Here is a 17644-nt window from a genome sequence, read left to right on the forward strand (position 1 = left end):
TGACTAAGCCCTTTCCCCTATAGGCTCCCAGCCAAACAACGCCTTGCTTAACCCGTCCCCTCACATAACCCACAGTACTGTCACATAGCCTGTAGATCCTCTCTCACCCACTCAGTGACTACATGCTAAAATAAATCTGTGAAACAATGACTGAAGATGTACTCCAACAAAATCTAATTTGAGACAGTGGATAAAACCAAATTTCACACTTTCTGTCATTCTGCACTCATGCTTTTCAGTTTTAATAACACACTCTCTTAGCTTCTCCCTTCATCTTATTTTTTTGAGAAACCTCTCACAGCCATCCTGCTGTGACCATGTCTCACTTTTACTCTTCTTATTTTCCCAATGCGAAGTAGTTAATTATCTAAATTATTTATACCCCCTTTCCTACTTCTACTTTTGCCTATTATCCATCTTCGCACTCTCCATACAGACACCTATATCCACTGTTGAAATCTCACACATCAAAAATACAAAGTGGAGCTCCAGCATTTCTTCAGGAAATAAACAACACATCTGTGAAGGAGGCTGTGGGCTGTGGTGCACCCAGAGCCACGGAAAGGTTGGCTGGGGTGAGGTGCGGAGGTTTTTTAAAAGACCCACTTTGGAGCTACACTTCTGTTCCAGGACCTGAGCGGCTTAATGTCAGGCGCACAGAAATGATAAGCTGCCATATGGCATCAGAAATTCAGTGACAGCCGTCTAAGAAGACTCGTTCCTGTGACTGCTTCTATACTCATTTGACTCCATCATGAATTAAAAAGAAGAGAAAAACAAAACTATAAATCTCCACATCATTTTGGGTTTTTAACGGCCAGAATAGAGGCTGGAGACGTCTTTGTGGCTTGGTTGAAACGAGGGCGGGAGAGATAAACAGGGGAGAAGAAGCCATAAAGGTTTTTTAAGAGAAAGTGATCACATAAGGGGAATAGGGTAGAAAGAAGAATTGCCTGATCCAGAGGAAGAAAGGCTTTTTTTTCATTGCTCCACAGCCTTGTGTGCTCTGTGAACAGAATATTTAACATTTCATTCAACCCAATTCACCAAGACTAGAGATGGATTCTAAATCTAGAAGTCACAGAAGCAATTAGGAGTAGAAGTCAATTTCGGGGCCATTACACTCTGATGTAGACTTTCTCTCACTGCGCAGTAGAATGCACTCTTTACCAAGGTGTCAGAACAACTACAACTACACAGATAAATACTGAATGAACCCCAGATCAAAGCAGTACATAATTCCTTCAGACAGGCTCAATGTTAAGTCACATAGATATCATTTCATATTATGTGGTGGATGAGAAAGAGCACTTGGTGACACACATCTCCTTTTGTCCAGCTTTCCTATAAACCCATGTGAAACTGTAAAAACATCTGCGACATAATAAAGAAAGCAAAGATAAGCCCAAATTAATTTCTCCTTAAGAAAATCCTCTTTACTTGAGGTGGGGAACAGTGGGTATGCAGAAGCACCTACTAAGAAGTAATCCAGAAGGCTGTTCAGTGGCGTGTGCAGCTATCAGGCATTTCCACAAAGACGCATGCAAATGAATTCAAGTCTCAAGCGGAGCAACAGGGGACCACATAGCGGCTCACTGTCAACCGCTGAGCACACATATGGAAAAGCTGAGCCCTCAGCACATTTTGGGACTTAACATGCCACTGAAAGAACGATAAGTTTCACCTGTCTGTAAACTGTCATGACGCAAGAGCTCTTATAATTAAAATCACTTGGCATTACCAAATACAGGAGCTTAAGTGTCGGCACTAAAACTAAACTACCTGCATCACAATTAAATATAACAACCTTCTTCAAGACCCCGCAAACAACCTTGTTATTGCCGTCTATTCTTAAGACTCCACCACAGTCTGCAAGTGAGTTTGGAAGTCGTGCTTGCCCCACTTAAGATACAAGAAGAGGAGGCCGCACTTTTGCAATCCGGTGCAAAAACAGGATTGCCTGCAGGGGTCACGTCTGGCTGTCTGATGCATGGCTTTGATGTGCAACAGTTTGTTTTTCAACATTGATGTTTCCCTACAACCCCTCGTTGTGTGTGGAAACAGACTCAGATATAGACGGTTCATGAGACACCACCCCAGTACATGTTATAAGAGGGACTTACGTTGCCGTGGTTGATGAATCCATGTTCCCTGGCGATGCGGTCCGCCTCCTCTGCCCCCCCATTGATCTGCAAGGCCCAGGTGTTGGTGTAGACCTCTGCAGCATCAATCCACTGCAGTTTCGCTGTCAGGAGGACAAGGGCTGTCCATAAGTGCAGCAGGGCCACCCTGGCATCCATGAAAAGGAGAAGACTTCACAGGGCAGTCTATCCGTCCGTCTGTCACTGCTTCCCAGGCAGAGTGGGGCTGCTCCACCGTACAGCAGGAAAGTGGAACAGAGTCCTAGAGATGAGAGGAAAGAGGCAGATATAAACACAGACTGGCTTTCTCAACTTGGTCCCCGATTGGAGTTGCCTTTACTGCAGATACCATTCAGAACATAAAGCAAAAACTGCAGCAGAAATAAGCAGCACACCCACGGAGATTACCATGCATCATACTTAGCTCACTGTCCACTTTTAAACTCAGAGGAAAAAAATGTGCAAAGCATAACATATTAGGTTGAAACAGACGTGAGGTTCTGCCAAACACAGAATTATTTTACAATCCTCCCTCATCCATTTTAGACCTGCAATGGTAATGTATGATAATGATATACAGTAGGCTTGTCGCTGCAATACAGGACGAGCTCCAAGCAAACCGGTACACAGCGAGTTGTGGCAACTAGACAGGCCAAAGTGTCTGAGGACATTTACATTTTCGCTCAAACGCTGCTATTAGTTTTAGGATATTCCAAAGTTTTAATTCAACCAACCAATTATTATGTATGAGAGGCTACTGTACATATTTTAATAGGAATGTAAAATACCAAGCGTGATAAAAAGGACCGTAATTTGAGCACAAGTACAAAAGAGAAAAAGGTTTTTATGCTTGGGCATTCAGCAGGCCTTTGATTTGTGGCTCTTTGAGTCGTAGGAAAGGAGCTCGTAAGTCACACATAAAGAGGGAAGATTTGTGGTAGGTTAACTGGCTGAGTGAGAAGAAAGATAATAAGATGTGGGAATCTGCTAAGTGTATCAGTCCATCCTAAGAAAGATGAAGAGGAAGAAGGTGATGCAGGTTTATGCTGGATTTTATTGGAGGTCATGAAATTCAAAGACATTGAATTTCCAATATAAACCTTCTTAGCAGTTTCAGAGGGGACTATGATGTGGGGGGGGGGGGGGGGGGGGTGTAGGAGATGAGCACATGGACTGGGTGTTCTTCTCGTTGTGATGGCAGGATGTTCTATACAGTATTATTCATTTTACAGATGGCAGTAATATCCGAATATGTCAGCTGATGGTAAAAATGGACTGAGCACATTCCTGCTGCCTTAAAAACAATCCCTTTTATTTTGAGCACTCAATGGGATTTGAGTTGCCATGACTTTACATCATACTGTCAGTTGTACTCACGAGATATCTCCTGAACAAGCAGGAATATCTTTGCTCAGCAGTTTTAGGCTCCCAGGGAGATAAACCCCTTTTCATCCTAATGACCATGTGGTCTCTCCTCCATGGCCACTCTCAGGACAAATTAACATTTTTATCCCCACTCCCTTATGGATCTTGTTAATGTATCCGTGTTGTGATTATTCTGTCAAACACTTTCAAATTGTGGAGTGTGATGAACTGTTCAGGCTTTAGGGGGGATGCTAGGAGACTTAAGACTTTAAGACTTGTTAATGGATTTTTGAAAAACAATAGGAGTTGATTTTTTCTGCACGTCAAAGCAAACATGCAGCGGAGCAGACTGTTCCACTGAGTGTGTTTAGACTCAACTAAAAAAAAAAACTATTTACTTTAACAGTGCACTCCAATTAAGTGGTGATTATTGCGGCAGTAGGTGGCAGTTCATCTCCTCGCCGAGACACCTCCTGACACCATACTGGAGTAAAGATGGCACGTAACAACTGTGGATAGCAGAAAATAAACAGCACAGACATGGAGGGAACAGCTCAGAGATATAATGCCTGTCACTGTCCATGTTTATCTTATCATGAAGATAGTCCACAGAGCAGAGTTCCCGTTAGCCGGTAATTACCGGACTACGACCGGTAAAATATGCTGAAGACCGGAAAATCTAAATCTCTCCGGTCAAAGTGTCCGGTCAAAATAATTTCACTTTAGCGCAATACCGCATCAGTTGCGCAACTTGCGCCATTTATGTGACAGACAAAAGAGTATGTGACAGACAAGAATAGTCAACTCTAATGTCTAACACTTAATGTGGAGAAAGAGATGTCCTGTATGGGTTGATTGTGCGTTGATCTGTTGGTAATGCCTCGGGGTTCCGGTGTAAACAAATGCATAATGCTGCGCTATACTTTGTGGCCTCACCCGGTTGCATAGCGACGCTTATTGTTTAGGTGTCTTTTGATAAGCAGGTAGTCATATCATTAGTTAGAACTAGCTGGATCTGATCGATATGGACATAAACGCGAGTCTAATCTGACGGGAGAGAGAGATCAGCTGCTGCTGACGAGTCGACACGCAGCTCTGCATGATCACATGCAGCGTGAGCGGACAAAACACACACTTCAGGTTAGAATATCACACGTAGCTATTTTTAATTACCTCTCAAACTACCTAAACTAGTTATAGATATGTTTAGTTTGACTGTCGGGTCACTCATTACTGATCCGCGAGCTGCATTCTTTCACACACACATACGGGTTTTGGGCCGAGGGCGACACCGTACTTCCGGTATCAACCATTTCACGCGAGGTGCATACAGAATATCATTAAGGCAATCGACTATGATATTCTGTATGCACCTAGAGTGAAATGGTTGATACCGGAAGTACGGTGTCGCCCTCGGCCCAAAACCCGTATGTGTGTGTGAAAGAATTGCCTTAATCTATATAGTCAACTCTAAAATACCACATATATGCATTGGCATGATAATATTATTGTGACAAGTGGGGTATTCACCTGGTGTTTCCAGAAGATAGACGTAGATGCTGCCAAAATCGACCGAAGGCCACTTTTGAGGGTCGTAATTCCATACATTGTACATCCAACAACCCACATAGCTCTAGTTTACGCTGGTAACGACCTAGAGCACACCCCTCAAGTCCAGAGATGTAATCCGAAGACATGCAGCGATTTCTTCGGTCGTTAATTCAGAAAAAAAACCTAGTGCGCTCTGCCCGGCTACATTAGCTAGCTGTTTATATTAGCAATCGCCAGGATTTTTGCACCTCCAGAAAAATTGCGTCTTTATAAAAAATATATGGCGCGCGTTGCATTGTGGGTAGCTGTGACGTCACTGTGTGTGAAATAATTAGACTGACGGGCTGTCAGGAGAGGGAGAGAGCGCTCCGTTATTCCCGTGTTATTATAAATTACTGTACACTTTTGTATAATGTAGTTAATCTACTATTATTAGTTTGTTTCATATCGAATCATATCAATTTGTTTTAAAGCTCAATAAATAACAAAGAAGAGCTTTGACCGGCACTTTTCAAATTGTGTCCGGAAGATTTAAACTTTAACGGACATGATGACCGGCGACAAAATATTCTAACGGGAACTCTGCCACAGAGATAGAATAGGTTTAAAAACAATTAGATCCTTTAAGAAACAGGGGTGAAACGTATCATAATTGCTTAACCTTTTTAATTTTTTTTAAAACTACTTGTGGTGAGTGCATCCATATTGATTTTCCAGAGTGAAAAGGGTTCTTGTCAAATAACTGAATATTTCTTGTGGACGTGGACAATTAAATCTACTAACTTTAATTTAAAAATGGCTTATAGCTTGGAAGCTAGCAATTTAAAATGTCCCAAGATAATTGGTTTGCAGGTGAGCTGTTGTATTTGCCTTAGAATCTCCCCCTAAAAAACATTGTAGGAAACTTTATTACCAATATTCATGTACGGTTAGGTAAAACAATACCAATATTATATCAATATTTGGAAAGTAAAACTGATATTGACTTCACTGTTCCTATTATTCGCCTTAACACATTCAGTCAATAAACTTACATTACTGATGATTAATTATCAAAATCCTAAATTGTGTAAATGTTTTGTGAATGCACTAATAGTTGACCCTTGTTCACAATATTGACATTCAGCTATTTGTAAGTAAATATTGAGATATGTGATTTTCTTCATATCTCCCAGACCTACACACAGGATGCCCTTACCCTTTATTCACTGAAACAATTACACCCTGCTTATGAATACCCTCATTTCCCCCTAAATATGTCCTTTTGCTTCACAGAGGCTGTTAAGAGTAGGTGAGTTTGGGGAGCAGCAGGAGAAGTGTTGGAAACATGACCAGGGGCTGTCACTCTTCCCGTGGTGCAATTCTTCTGAGCTCATTAGATGCCATGCTGGAGTCACAAAAGCAGGAAGATGGAGGAATAGATGGAGGGAGAGGAGGAGGAAGAAGGGGATATCCCTCCCACACACGACATTGCGGAAAATAACGAGCACATAATAACACAACGCCCAAAACACCTTCTCTCAAAAGACAGCCTGGAGAGGAGTTAACAAGAGGCTGCTTACAATATACATCAAAGGCCTCAAATGAGACAAAACCTCACCCTTCAAACCACTGGAGAACCTCAGACTTTAGGATCCAGGCTACAATGAAAATAGAATATCAGTTGCATAACTTCTTTGGAGATGAGTACCACACTTGAGTAAGTGAGCCAGTGGAAATGCAGGAGTGTATAAGTGACCTGTGGTATGCTCATATAACACGGAAACATTTTAATTATTTAAGCTATTCGCTGAACTCCAAATACACTTCGATAAGGATGGTGAGTTTCAAATGAAGAAAACCGAACAGCATCAGCAACAACAGGTGCCGTAGTTCCTTTCAAAACACTGTGCTTGGATGTTCTTTTGAGAATAATTCATTACAGGCATCCTCTTCGCCTCTGCATCTGAGGCGCACTTGAGGAGCGCACTACACCGACAACAGCCCTCGTGAAGCTGCTCAGTGACCAACAGAACGCCACTGTGATGAGGAAACTCGCAACAGTCATTCCTGTCCTGTGAAGCCCCCTCACTACTCAACGACACCATGATGAAAGCAAGATACGAATCAGAAATGCATCAAGTCTGTGCATCATTATTGTCTTCTTGATATCGTCATTTGAGCCTGTGGGCAACAGAATATCCAGCAGTGTAGAGCGCTACTTGATAATAATACAGACTTGCAGCTTTGAGGAACACTGGACTTTCAGATCTGCTGCTGTGAGCCAGACGGTTGAAAAAGGATAGCATGAAAATAAATGTAACAAGATCTGGGGGGAATTTTGGTACTGTTAGAGTTTATTGAAGGATAAAAGTGTTTTCATAAACTGTGTTTTCATAATGTATTCTCATTGCTGTGTTACAAGGAGTGTTAATGGAGGAACAAAGAAGAGTCTGTTTAAAATGGCACACATACACACACACACAGATTCACATGACTGACAGTCACAAGATCCACACTAACAAATAAGGCGTTGGTCAAGACCACATGATTGTCTCATGTTACTGTTTGTTGAAATAAAAAGACTGCACTGAGAGAAGGCGGGTGAGAGTTGATTCTCCTAGCTGAGAGTTGATTCTCCTAGCTGAGAGTTGATTCTCCTGGCTGAGAGTTGATTCTCCTAGCTGAGAGTTGATTCTCCTAGCTGAGAGTTGATTCTCCTAGCTGAGAGTTGATTCTCCTGGGTGAGAGTTGGTTCTCCTAGCTGAGAGTTGGTTCTCCTAGCTGAGAGTTGATTCTCCTAGCTGAGAGTTGGTTCTCCTAGCTGAGAGTTGGTTAAGGAGTGGACATGGCATATGTCACTCGCCGATTCTCCTAGCTGGGAGTTGGTTAAGGAGTGGACATGGCATGTCACTCGCCGATTCTCCGTGCAGCAAGTAAACTTGAAACTCGAGTACTGTTATCTTTGTTCACTGGGTTTTGGTATATTTGAACCGAGCTGGGGTTTACCCTTACAAAGTAATATATAGATACCCCACAGGTACACAGTGATATAATTATGATGACTGTTGCAGCCAATTTGATGTATTTTAATATTTGTATATGAAGGTGCTGTGATACTACTGAATTGACCTGGGCATAGGCGGGGACTCAGCCAATTTCAGGGTACAGCCTACTATTTAGGGAGGACACAGGTGCACAGCATTAGGGATTAGGAATCACCAGAGGGAAGCCACACAGTTTTTCAACCGTGCGTGTTTTCGCTAATTTTCTGTTTGTTTTGAGTTAATTTCAGTTTATTTCTTTATCACAGTTAGTTGTTTAGTTATCAGTTAAACACCCGGCTCTTGTTTTGCTGTCATCATCCTGCAATCCAAATAAACATCTTAAATGCACTCAAAGAGAAGACCTGATTTGCTGTCAACACCACGCGCGGCAAATATTTGTTGTTCGGTTGCCTTTACATTTGTTGAAAAACTCGCTTCCAAAGACGGATGGACAGAGGAGGACAGCGCTGTATTCATTGACTTTTCCCGACTTAAATCCACGTTACGCACCCGCAAGAGGAACGGGGACGGACCAAACATCAAAGTCACGGTAGGAGTATTTATGAATGAATAAAAGGTTGCGGAGGAGAGTGGCCTTCACGCAACGGGATACAGGCAAATCCCATAAACTAATTCTAAACAAAGCCTCCGTGGATTGCTAAATAATGGCCATGAGTAACGAGGAAAATCAGGAAATGAACGCAGAAATGAACGCTGCTGTCAATCAAACTGAAAAGGAGGATGGGCTTGGTAAAAGGACAGCTAAACTCACATATAAAGCAGCGGAAGCAAAGATATTATCTATGCAAAAGGATAGGAATTCTGGGATAAAGCAATTGTGTAAAATGGCAAAGGAATTGGAACAAATGATGATTTCAGATGGAAATGTTTCTGACATGCAAATCAAACATGAAATGTTGTGGAAACTGTCTGGGGAAACTACAAGGTTGCATGAGTCATTAAAACCTTTGTTGCCTGAGGATGACATGTTTAAACAAACGGAATGGTTTCAAAATCAAATGCACAATGTTAAACCAGTAATACACAAAATGGAAAAATGGGTCCATGCAAACAGGGAGAAATGCATACAGGTTGTGGATGATGAAAATGATGTGTTACATGCAAATGAGGAGCTGGATAATATTGGGCCAAATGACAGTATTTCTAACATTGGTGACAAAACAAATGTGTCAGGTGGAAGCTCTGGCCATTCAAGGTCCTCAAGGCAGAGACTGAAAGGGCTGCGCTCCTGGCTTTGGAGGCTGCTCTCAAGGAAAAGCATGAGCTGGAAGATCAATAGGCTCAAATTAGGAAGAAAAGGGAATTGCTTGAAGTGCAAAGTCAGATTGCTGCGCAGACAGCAAAAGTCACAGTACTCAGAAACAGAGGGTCTGACATAGGAGTCACAAATGGAACAAATTCATATGTGTCAAAACACAAGTCTCTCAAACCCTCTGCTGTGCCATTTGTTCCACAAACTTCAAGTTGTACCGTCAATCATCCACCAACAGGAGGCAGTAAAACTGCTATGTCAATGAAAGCACAATTATTGGAGCCAAACTGTCAATACAATCATCCACCAACAGGAGGCAGTAAAACTACAAAACCCACTCAATCACATCAAAATCCATACAACCAGTACAATCCACCAACAGGAGCTGCTAAAGCTGCAATGCCATTACAGTCTCAGCAGCTACAGGATCCATACAACCAGTTCAATACTGCAGCTACAATGCCAAGTGGAACAGGGGCACGGCGCAAAGAAACCATTTCACAAGGAACCAGATCAAAAACGTATGCTTTAAATCACATCCCAAGCATGCCTCAAAGGTCTTTGCAGTCATATCCCAGTGCATATACACAACAGCAATGTATCCAAGTCGATGAGGACCAAGGCAGAATGCCTCAAAGATCTCGTCAGTCATATCCAACTGCACAGCCATCACAGCAATCAAACCAAAACAGGGAGGAACCGGACCAAGGCAATATTTTCACCATCATGCAAAAGCAAAACGACATCACAGCATTACTAGTGCAACAGCAGTCTTCATTATCATTACCCCCAAGGGACATACCAGTGTTTGATGGAAACCCTCTTGAGTACAACTTATTTGTCAGAGCTTTTGAAAATGGAGTGGAAGGAAAAGCTGCTAGCAGTGTGGACTGCTTATACTACCTGGAGCAGTACACTCGAGGGCAACCTAGAGAGCTGGTCAAGAGCTGTCAACACATGCCATCTGACAGGGGGTATCAAAGAGCAAGAATGCTTTTAGAAGAACGCTTTGGAAATGAGCAAAAAATAGCCACTACATATATGGAAAAAGCACTTGGATGGGCACCACTGAAGTCAGAGGACATCAAAGCCTTACAAGCATTTTCACTATTCCTACGCGTCTGCTGTAACGCTATGGAGGACATAAGCTACATGTCAGAAATGAATATGCTATCAAACATACGTGCTATAATCATGAAGTTACCATACAAACTGAGGGAAAAATGGAGAAACATTGCTTTTGAACATCAGGAGAGACGCCATCGTCAAGCAGGTTTCAGTGACTTGGTCAATTTTATTGAGAGACAAGTGTCTATTGCATCTGACCCACTGTATGGAGACATTCAAGACACAGTTGTCTCATTCTCAAAATTCAAAGTTGGAAATAAAGTGTCACAGGGACGCATAAAGGAGAAAGGAAGCAGTTTCGCTACATCTGTGGCAGCTGTTAACTCTGAAACTCAAAAGGAGAAATATTTACCTGATAAGTCAACAAAGGGACCTTGTCTGCTGTGTGAAGAGGGCCACAGATTGGAAGTGTGCCCCAAGATGGAAAAGAAGCAGCATCGGGATAACATTGATTTCCTAAAAATGAAAGGTGCTTGTTTTGGATGTCTATCAGTTGGACACATGAGTAAAGATTGTCACAGTCGGCTGTCTTGTAAATTGTGTAATCTGAAACATCCTAGCATTCTCCATATCCATGCAAAGGAATGGAAAGAAATCAAGTCAAAGGACTCACAGCAAGAAACAACAAGGATGAGTCAAGCCACTACTCCCAAGACATGTGGCCATATAGGAGCCGGAGCACAGGATTGCGTCTTGTCAATTGTGCCTGTAAAGATCAAGGCAAAGAAAGGCAGCACAATTCTAAAGACCTATGCATTTCTAGATCCCGGCAGCTCATCTACTTTCTGCTCTGAGCAACTGATGAGGAAGCTAAAGGTGAGAGGAAGGAACACTACATTCCTGATGAAAACAATGAATAAAGAAAGCTTTGTCAACAGTCACGTCATCTCAGGATTAGAGGTAGCTGCACTCAATGGTAACATCTATATTGAGTTGCCTGATGTGTACACCCAACGCAAGATGCCTGTGACTCGTAATAACATCCCACAACAGGAAGACTTGTATGCTTGGCCATACTTGGACTCTGTGGAAATTCCTGCTATCGATGCTGATGTGGAGCTGTTAATTGGAACTAACTCTCCAGAAGTAATGGAGCCATGGGAAGTGATAAACAGCAGGGGTAAAGGACCTTACGCTGTTAGAACCCTATTGGGATGGGTTGTCAACGGACCATTGAGAGGAGGCAATGAGAGTGGGAGTAGCTGCCCCACAGTCACAGCCAACCGCATATCCATTGCTCACATAGAGGAACTGCTGGTGAAGCAGTACAACCATGACTTCAATGAGAAATCAGCAGAAGACAAGCCAGAAATGTCCATAGAAGATCTTAAGTTCATGCAAATTGCCAACACTTCAGCTGAACTCAACAATGGACATTACTGCTTGAAGTTGCCTTTTAGAGAAGAGGACAATGTTGTCATGTCCAACAACCGCCATCTTGCTGAGCAAAGGGTCCTCTGCCTAAAAAGGAAATTGGAGAGAAATCCAACATTCAAAGAGGAATACACCAACTTTCTTGATGATGTCATAAACAACGGCTATGCAGAGAGTGTGCCAGAGCATCAGGTGAAAGGAAAAGAAGGAAAGGTGTGGTACATCCCGCATCATGGGGTGTACCATCCTAAAAAGAAAACCCTGAGAGTGGTATTTGACTGTGCGGCAAGCTACAAAGGTGTGTCATTCAACACTAAACTACTCCAGGGACCTGACTTGACAAATTCCTTGCTCGGAGTTCTCACAAGGTTTCGCCTAAACTCTATAGCAGTTATGGCTGACATAAAAGCTATGTATCATCAAGTCCAAGTGGCAAAACAGGATGTAGACTTTCTTCTCTTCCTATGGTGGCCAAGAGGTGATCTGACACAGCCGCTCACTGAGTACAGAATGACTGTTCATCTGTTTGGTGCAATATCATCGCCCAGCTGTGCCAGTTTCGCCCTTAGAAAAACGGCTGAAGACCACAAAGCAGACTTCCCAGTTCATGTAACAGACACCATCAAGCAGAACTTTTATGTGGACGATTGCTTGAAATCCTTGTCTTCAGAGGCAGAAGCCATGTCTTTGGTTACAGACCTGACCGCTCTATGCCAGTTGGGAGGATTCCAACTGCTAAAATGGATCAGCAACAGCAGGTCAGTGTTGGAAGCCATTGATGTGGAGAAAAGAGCCAAGGAAGTGAAAGAACTGGATTTCGACAGAGACAGCCTTCCTGTCAAAAGAACCCTGGGACTGCAGTGGTGCGCAGAAACTGACACCTTTAGGTTCAAGATGGCAGTCCAAGAAAGGCCATTCACAAGAAGAGGTATCCTGTCGGTGGTGAGCTCGGTCTACGACCCCATTGGATTTTTAGCACCCTTCACCTTACCTGTCAAGATAATGCTGCAAAACCTCTGTAAGATGAGCTACAGTTGGGATGAGCACATTCCTCAAAACTACCAGTTGCAGTGGGTGGGGTGGCTAGAAGATCTAAGAAGACTCAGCACTTTCAGTGTGCCGAGATGTTTTAAACCCAAAGGATTTGGACAGCTCACAAGTGCCCAACTACATAATTTCTCTGACGCCAGCGAGAACGGCTATGGCACAGTTTCATACTTGAGGCTGCAGAGTGATGATGAGAAGATCCATGTAACTTTCGTTCTCGGAAAGGCACGAGTTGCTCCTCTAAAGAATGTGACAATCCCAAGGATGGAACTAACAGCTGCTGTGCTGGCAGCGAGAGTTGACAGACTCCTGAAAGCAGAGTTGCAACTAGAGCTGGAAAACTCAATCTTCTGGACAGACAGCACAACAGTGTTAAAGTACACCAGGAACGAAACAAAGCGCTTTCACACCTTTGTTGCCAATAGGGTCTCTGCTATAAGAGAAGCCACAGACATCTCACAATGGAGGTACTTGACACAAAACGGAACCCAGCTGATGAGGCCTCTCGTGGGGTGAAAGTTGAACACCTTCTCACTTGCAGCAGATGGATCCATGGCCCAGAGTTTCTTTCCAAGAGTGAAGAGGAATGGCCTCTTAACATCTTGGATTCAACTTCCATCAGCAGTGATGACCCAGAGGTTAGAGGAGAAGTTTCAGTTAATACTGTCATCATTAATGATGCACCAAATGCAACAAATAACATCTCTGATGAAGACCCACAGAATGCAGTAAATCAACTGATAATCCACTTCTCCTCGTGGAAAAGGCTTAAGATCTCAGTTGCGTGGTTTCTCCAGCTGAGAAAGACGTTGCAGTTGTTGAGTCAAAAGAGAAAAGAAATACAAGCTTCTCTGTCCAGCAGTGGACTTGACCCAACTCAACAAAAGAACAAAGAGGAAGAGGACATGAAAAGATTCAGAGCCACAATGGGTGGTCACGTCTTATTTCCTGAAGATATTGACAGACAGGGACTTGTGCGGTCGGTTAAAGTCCGGACGAAGTACAACATCCTGGAGCGACCAATCACGAAGATCTGTCTTCTATTGGAAGCTGAATAAAGACTGAAACCCAACTTCTATTATTGGGGTTACCAACCCTATTGGATTATCTACATGAACAATGAACATTATGGATTGAGAATACTGATATGGACTATTCTATTTGGCTGCAATGTTTTGTATGTTGTTGAATTGTTATGTTATTATACAGTAACAATTAGGAGCCGGTGTGTTGCAGCCAATTTGATGTATTTTAATATTTGTATATGAAGGTGCTGTGATACTACTGAATTGACCTGGGCATAGGCGGGGACTCAGCCAATTTCAGGGTACAGCCTACTATTTAGGGAGGACACAGGTGCACAGCATTAGGGATTGGGAATCACCAGAGGGAAGCCACACAGTTTTTCAACCGTGCGTGTTTTTGCTTATTTTCTGTTTGTTTTGAGTTAATTTCAGTTTATTTCTTTATCACAGTTAGTTGTTTAGTTATCAGTTAAACACCCGGCTCTTGTTTTGCTGTCATCATCCTGCAATCCAAATAAACATCTTAAATGCACTCAAAGAGAAGACCTGATTTGCTGTCAACACCACGCGTCTGGAAAAGCTTCACACCATATCCCTCACTGGCAAATATTTGTTGTTCGGTTGCCTTTACAATGACATTAATACTAGATTAGTATTTTGCCAATTTTGTTATCAATATGTTGACCTTTGCTGATGTTTAATAGCTGTACGATACAATACTGCATTGTGACCTACAGCTACAGCCCCACTCACATCAGCAGGTTTATTACTGTTCTATAGTTATCACAGATTAAAATTGACTCGCAGTTGTGGCATATTTGGAATTTATGTTTGCCAGCGATGTCATAATTACATTTCAAGTGGAGTGTTCATCAACTTTATTGTATATTTACTGTTACTGCCTTCTTAGATAATAAAGCTTATTGCTCAACCATTACATTTCTGCCCTCATGAAACATTTTTGTCACAATGTTTTTTTAAATAAATTTGAGGGATCCTTGCCAAATAAATTGGTCATTAGCCAGCTCCTTTAACATTCTCCAACATCCATCTTGGTATTAACTTAGAAGTGTTGGTCAGTTGTAGCTGAATAAAGTGATTAATGTATATGACTTAGACTTGGCTTTATTTCCACTGCTGATTAAAATACCAATGGTTAAACGGTTAATGCCACCAATTCATCCATCATTAGATTTGATCATAGCTCACATCTAGATCTACCTCTTATAAAGTGCTGGTAGTGCAGAGAGAGAGAGAGAAATGGGTCTTGCGCTGGGGAAAATGTCCAATTAGATTTTCTTACCCATCTGGAAAATGTGTATGACCAGGGAATACACTTGACCCCTAGCTGCACCAGAACAACTGCCTCGTGTACAGCAGCAGAAGCCTAGAGTTACATGAACATGTACAATCTTGAAAGTGTGTTGTGTAAAACATAAAGCATGCAATCTAGTAAATGCTTCAACATTAGTATCACTCAATGGAGACGCAATAAACACAATGTGACTGCATAACACATCTACTCCATTTTTAAAAAGGGGTGAACAGACCATTTCCATTTGTAATGACAAGCACACAAAGCTGTGACAGACCATATGCAGCCCTCCAGCTTTGTTTCAAGCTGCCCATCAGCCAGATCTACACCCACCATGTGCTCTGGGATGCCCTCTCACATAAAACCAAGGCACAGGAAAGAACTGCACCATTTGTGAAGTACCACTGACAGCCAGGCATCCTCTCCTGAGAGGGAACATTGCTCAAAGTTAAGAGTGTGATTGGAATACCAGAAGCATTGCATGTTGTGCTCTGTCAGGACAGCAGTACACAGCTGGAAGTGAGCTGTATGGCGATCCTCTGAGAACACTTTGAAGTGAGCGACAACACCGTGACAGAGTACCACCACTACAGCATGATCCATCTTCGCTGCCACCAGGCTACGGAGATGGAAAACCCTGATAAAATGTTGTCTAGGGTAGCAGCAGCAATGTGTCCAGGAGAAAGAATACATTCTGTAAGTGATGTGAAGTCCCACAGAGAAATCCAACTCAATTTTTAACAGGCAATCTTTGTTCCGTGTGTCAAACGTCTTCTCGTTTACAACACTTTGGCATAGGTTATAGGTGAGCTATATTGTTGAAAACTTGGTATTTATAACTTGTTTTCCTCCACTGAATTCCTGTTGTATGCTTCTTATACAATCTGTGCTTGTAAGAGCTCAATACTGAGGGATTACCTGTATTGTTGAAGTCAATGCCGGTGGAGGATCAACAGAGCTGGAGAGTTGGTGTCTGAGTGTTTATCTGAATTATTATAAGTCCAGCTTCCTCTAGCAACAAAAATATGATGCATGACAAACTCTTCTAATACCTTAAATCTCCTAACTTGCCTGGGCCATCTGTATGCCTGACAGAGACAGACAAAAAGATTAGTTTAATAGGGTAGCCTAATCTTTGATGCGGTGAGGTGGTGTAACCCAATTGAGAATGAAGCTTGGAGCTGTGCAGTTTGCTTCAATTGCTGGTGACCTTGACTTCTCCCTTGTAGATCCAGTACAACTTGCACTTTCAATTATCAACAAAAACAAATTAACAAGGATAACCAGGGGGCCAGTAGAAAATAGGATGCATTAGATCACTTTGTGTTTAGTTTTTCAGCGTGCTGATTCAAACTGAGCACACTTTGCTTTTCTTAAAATAGGCACAGATATCTAATGCCAGTGTGCAGGGGAATTGAGCATAGTCCAAACATAAATGCCTTGCCTGAGAAGCAGAACTAAGTGGAAGGTATTACAGCATTTGTTTGCACTTGATGGGGGATTAAGCCTATTAAGGTTCTAGGGTGAATAAGTAACAGAGACAAGGCAAACGAGAGTGTGTGCACAAGAGACATAAAATAAAGCAGATGATGAATTTAAATTCACATTCAAATAAGACAAAAATACTCACTAAATACAAGAGTTACACACATGCCGTAATCTTACCAGCAATAAGCTTCGGAGATGAAGCGGACCGAAGCTGCTCAAATCATGTCTCCTTCAACAAAAGAGGTCCACCTTTACTGGATAAAGAAAGCCTGTAACCCTCACTGGGGAAGGGTCTACCTGACTGGGAAGACTGGGCAGAGCTATCGGCAGCACTGGCAGAGACTTTATGCTAAAACAGCCTTCATGCTCTCCGCAAATACTCCCATTGTTCCCACCCACTCTGCCACAGTTCGCCTCCCTGCTTTGAACACATGTAACTCGTGGCTTTAAAAAAAACCTAAGATGCCAATGAGGAGCCAGACGTCATGTCTCCTCATTATATTCTCCTTCTTCCTCCGGGCGGAGACTCCTCTTCTCCCGAGGCTTCACTTTCAACTTTGCATCCAACCTGAGGCTGTACTTCCTCTACTTGGTCCAGGAGATAGATAATATTGCAAGCCGAACACACCCATCTTCCTCCAAAAGTGCTGAAATCAACTCTCCAGTCTCGCCTCCTATCCGCCAACAACTTGCCGATATTTTTGAGTTAACTTCAGCGGTCACACCCAGTTATTTGTCTTTAAAGGGTACTTTTAAATGGCTCGATCTGCTGGCTAGAGTTTCGTTATGTTGGCATTACTTCACACACGAAAAAGTAAATACACGAATAGATACAAATTTGAGAATAAGGGGCTACGTGCCAATACTATAACGATTCACTACTGGATGAAGATGACAACAAACTGCCACAA

General features: G+C 42.5%; 1 protein-coding gene across 6 annotated transcripts in view; it reads right to left on the bottom strand.

Moving 5' to 3' along the window:
• The window catches only part of furinb (furin (paired basic amino acid cleaving enzyme) b), a 119296-nt gene that overhangs the window by 100569 nt on the left and 1083 nt on the right, over positions 1–17644 (bottom strand). For 2 of the 6 annotated variants that reach the window (XM_034215762.1, XM_034215766.1), the window contains exon 2: positions 2124–2403. In XM_034215762.1, the coding sequence (XP_034071653.1) occupies positions 2124–2300 (177 nt within the window). In that variant the 5' untranslated portion in view covers positions 2301–2403. Of the gene's footprint in view, positions 1–2123; positions 2404–3904; positions 3925–5036; positions 5057–16163; positions 16575–16910; positions 17641–17644 lie in introns of those variants that run through there. The other 4 variants (XM_034215761.1, XM_034215763.1, XM_034215764.1 and 1 more) reach the window with 4 other exon arrangements.

Source organism: Gymnodraco acuticeps, unplaced genomic scaffold, assembly GCF_902827175.1.
Source record: "Gymnodraco acuticeps unplaced genomic scaffold, fGymAcu1.1, whole genome shotgun sequence".
Lineage (NCBI taxonomy): Eukaryota > Metazoa > Chordata > Actinopteri > Perciformes > Bathydraconidae > Gymnodraco > Gymnodraco acuticeps.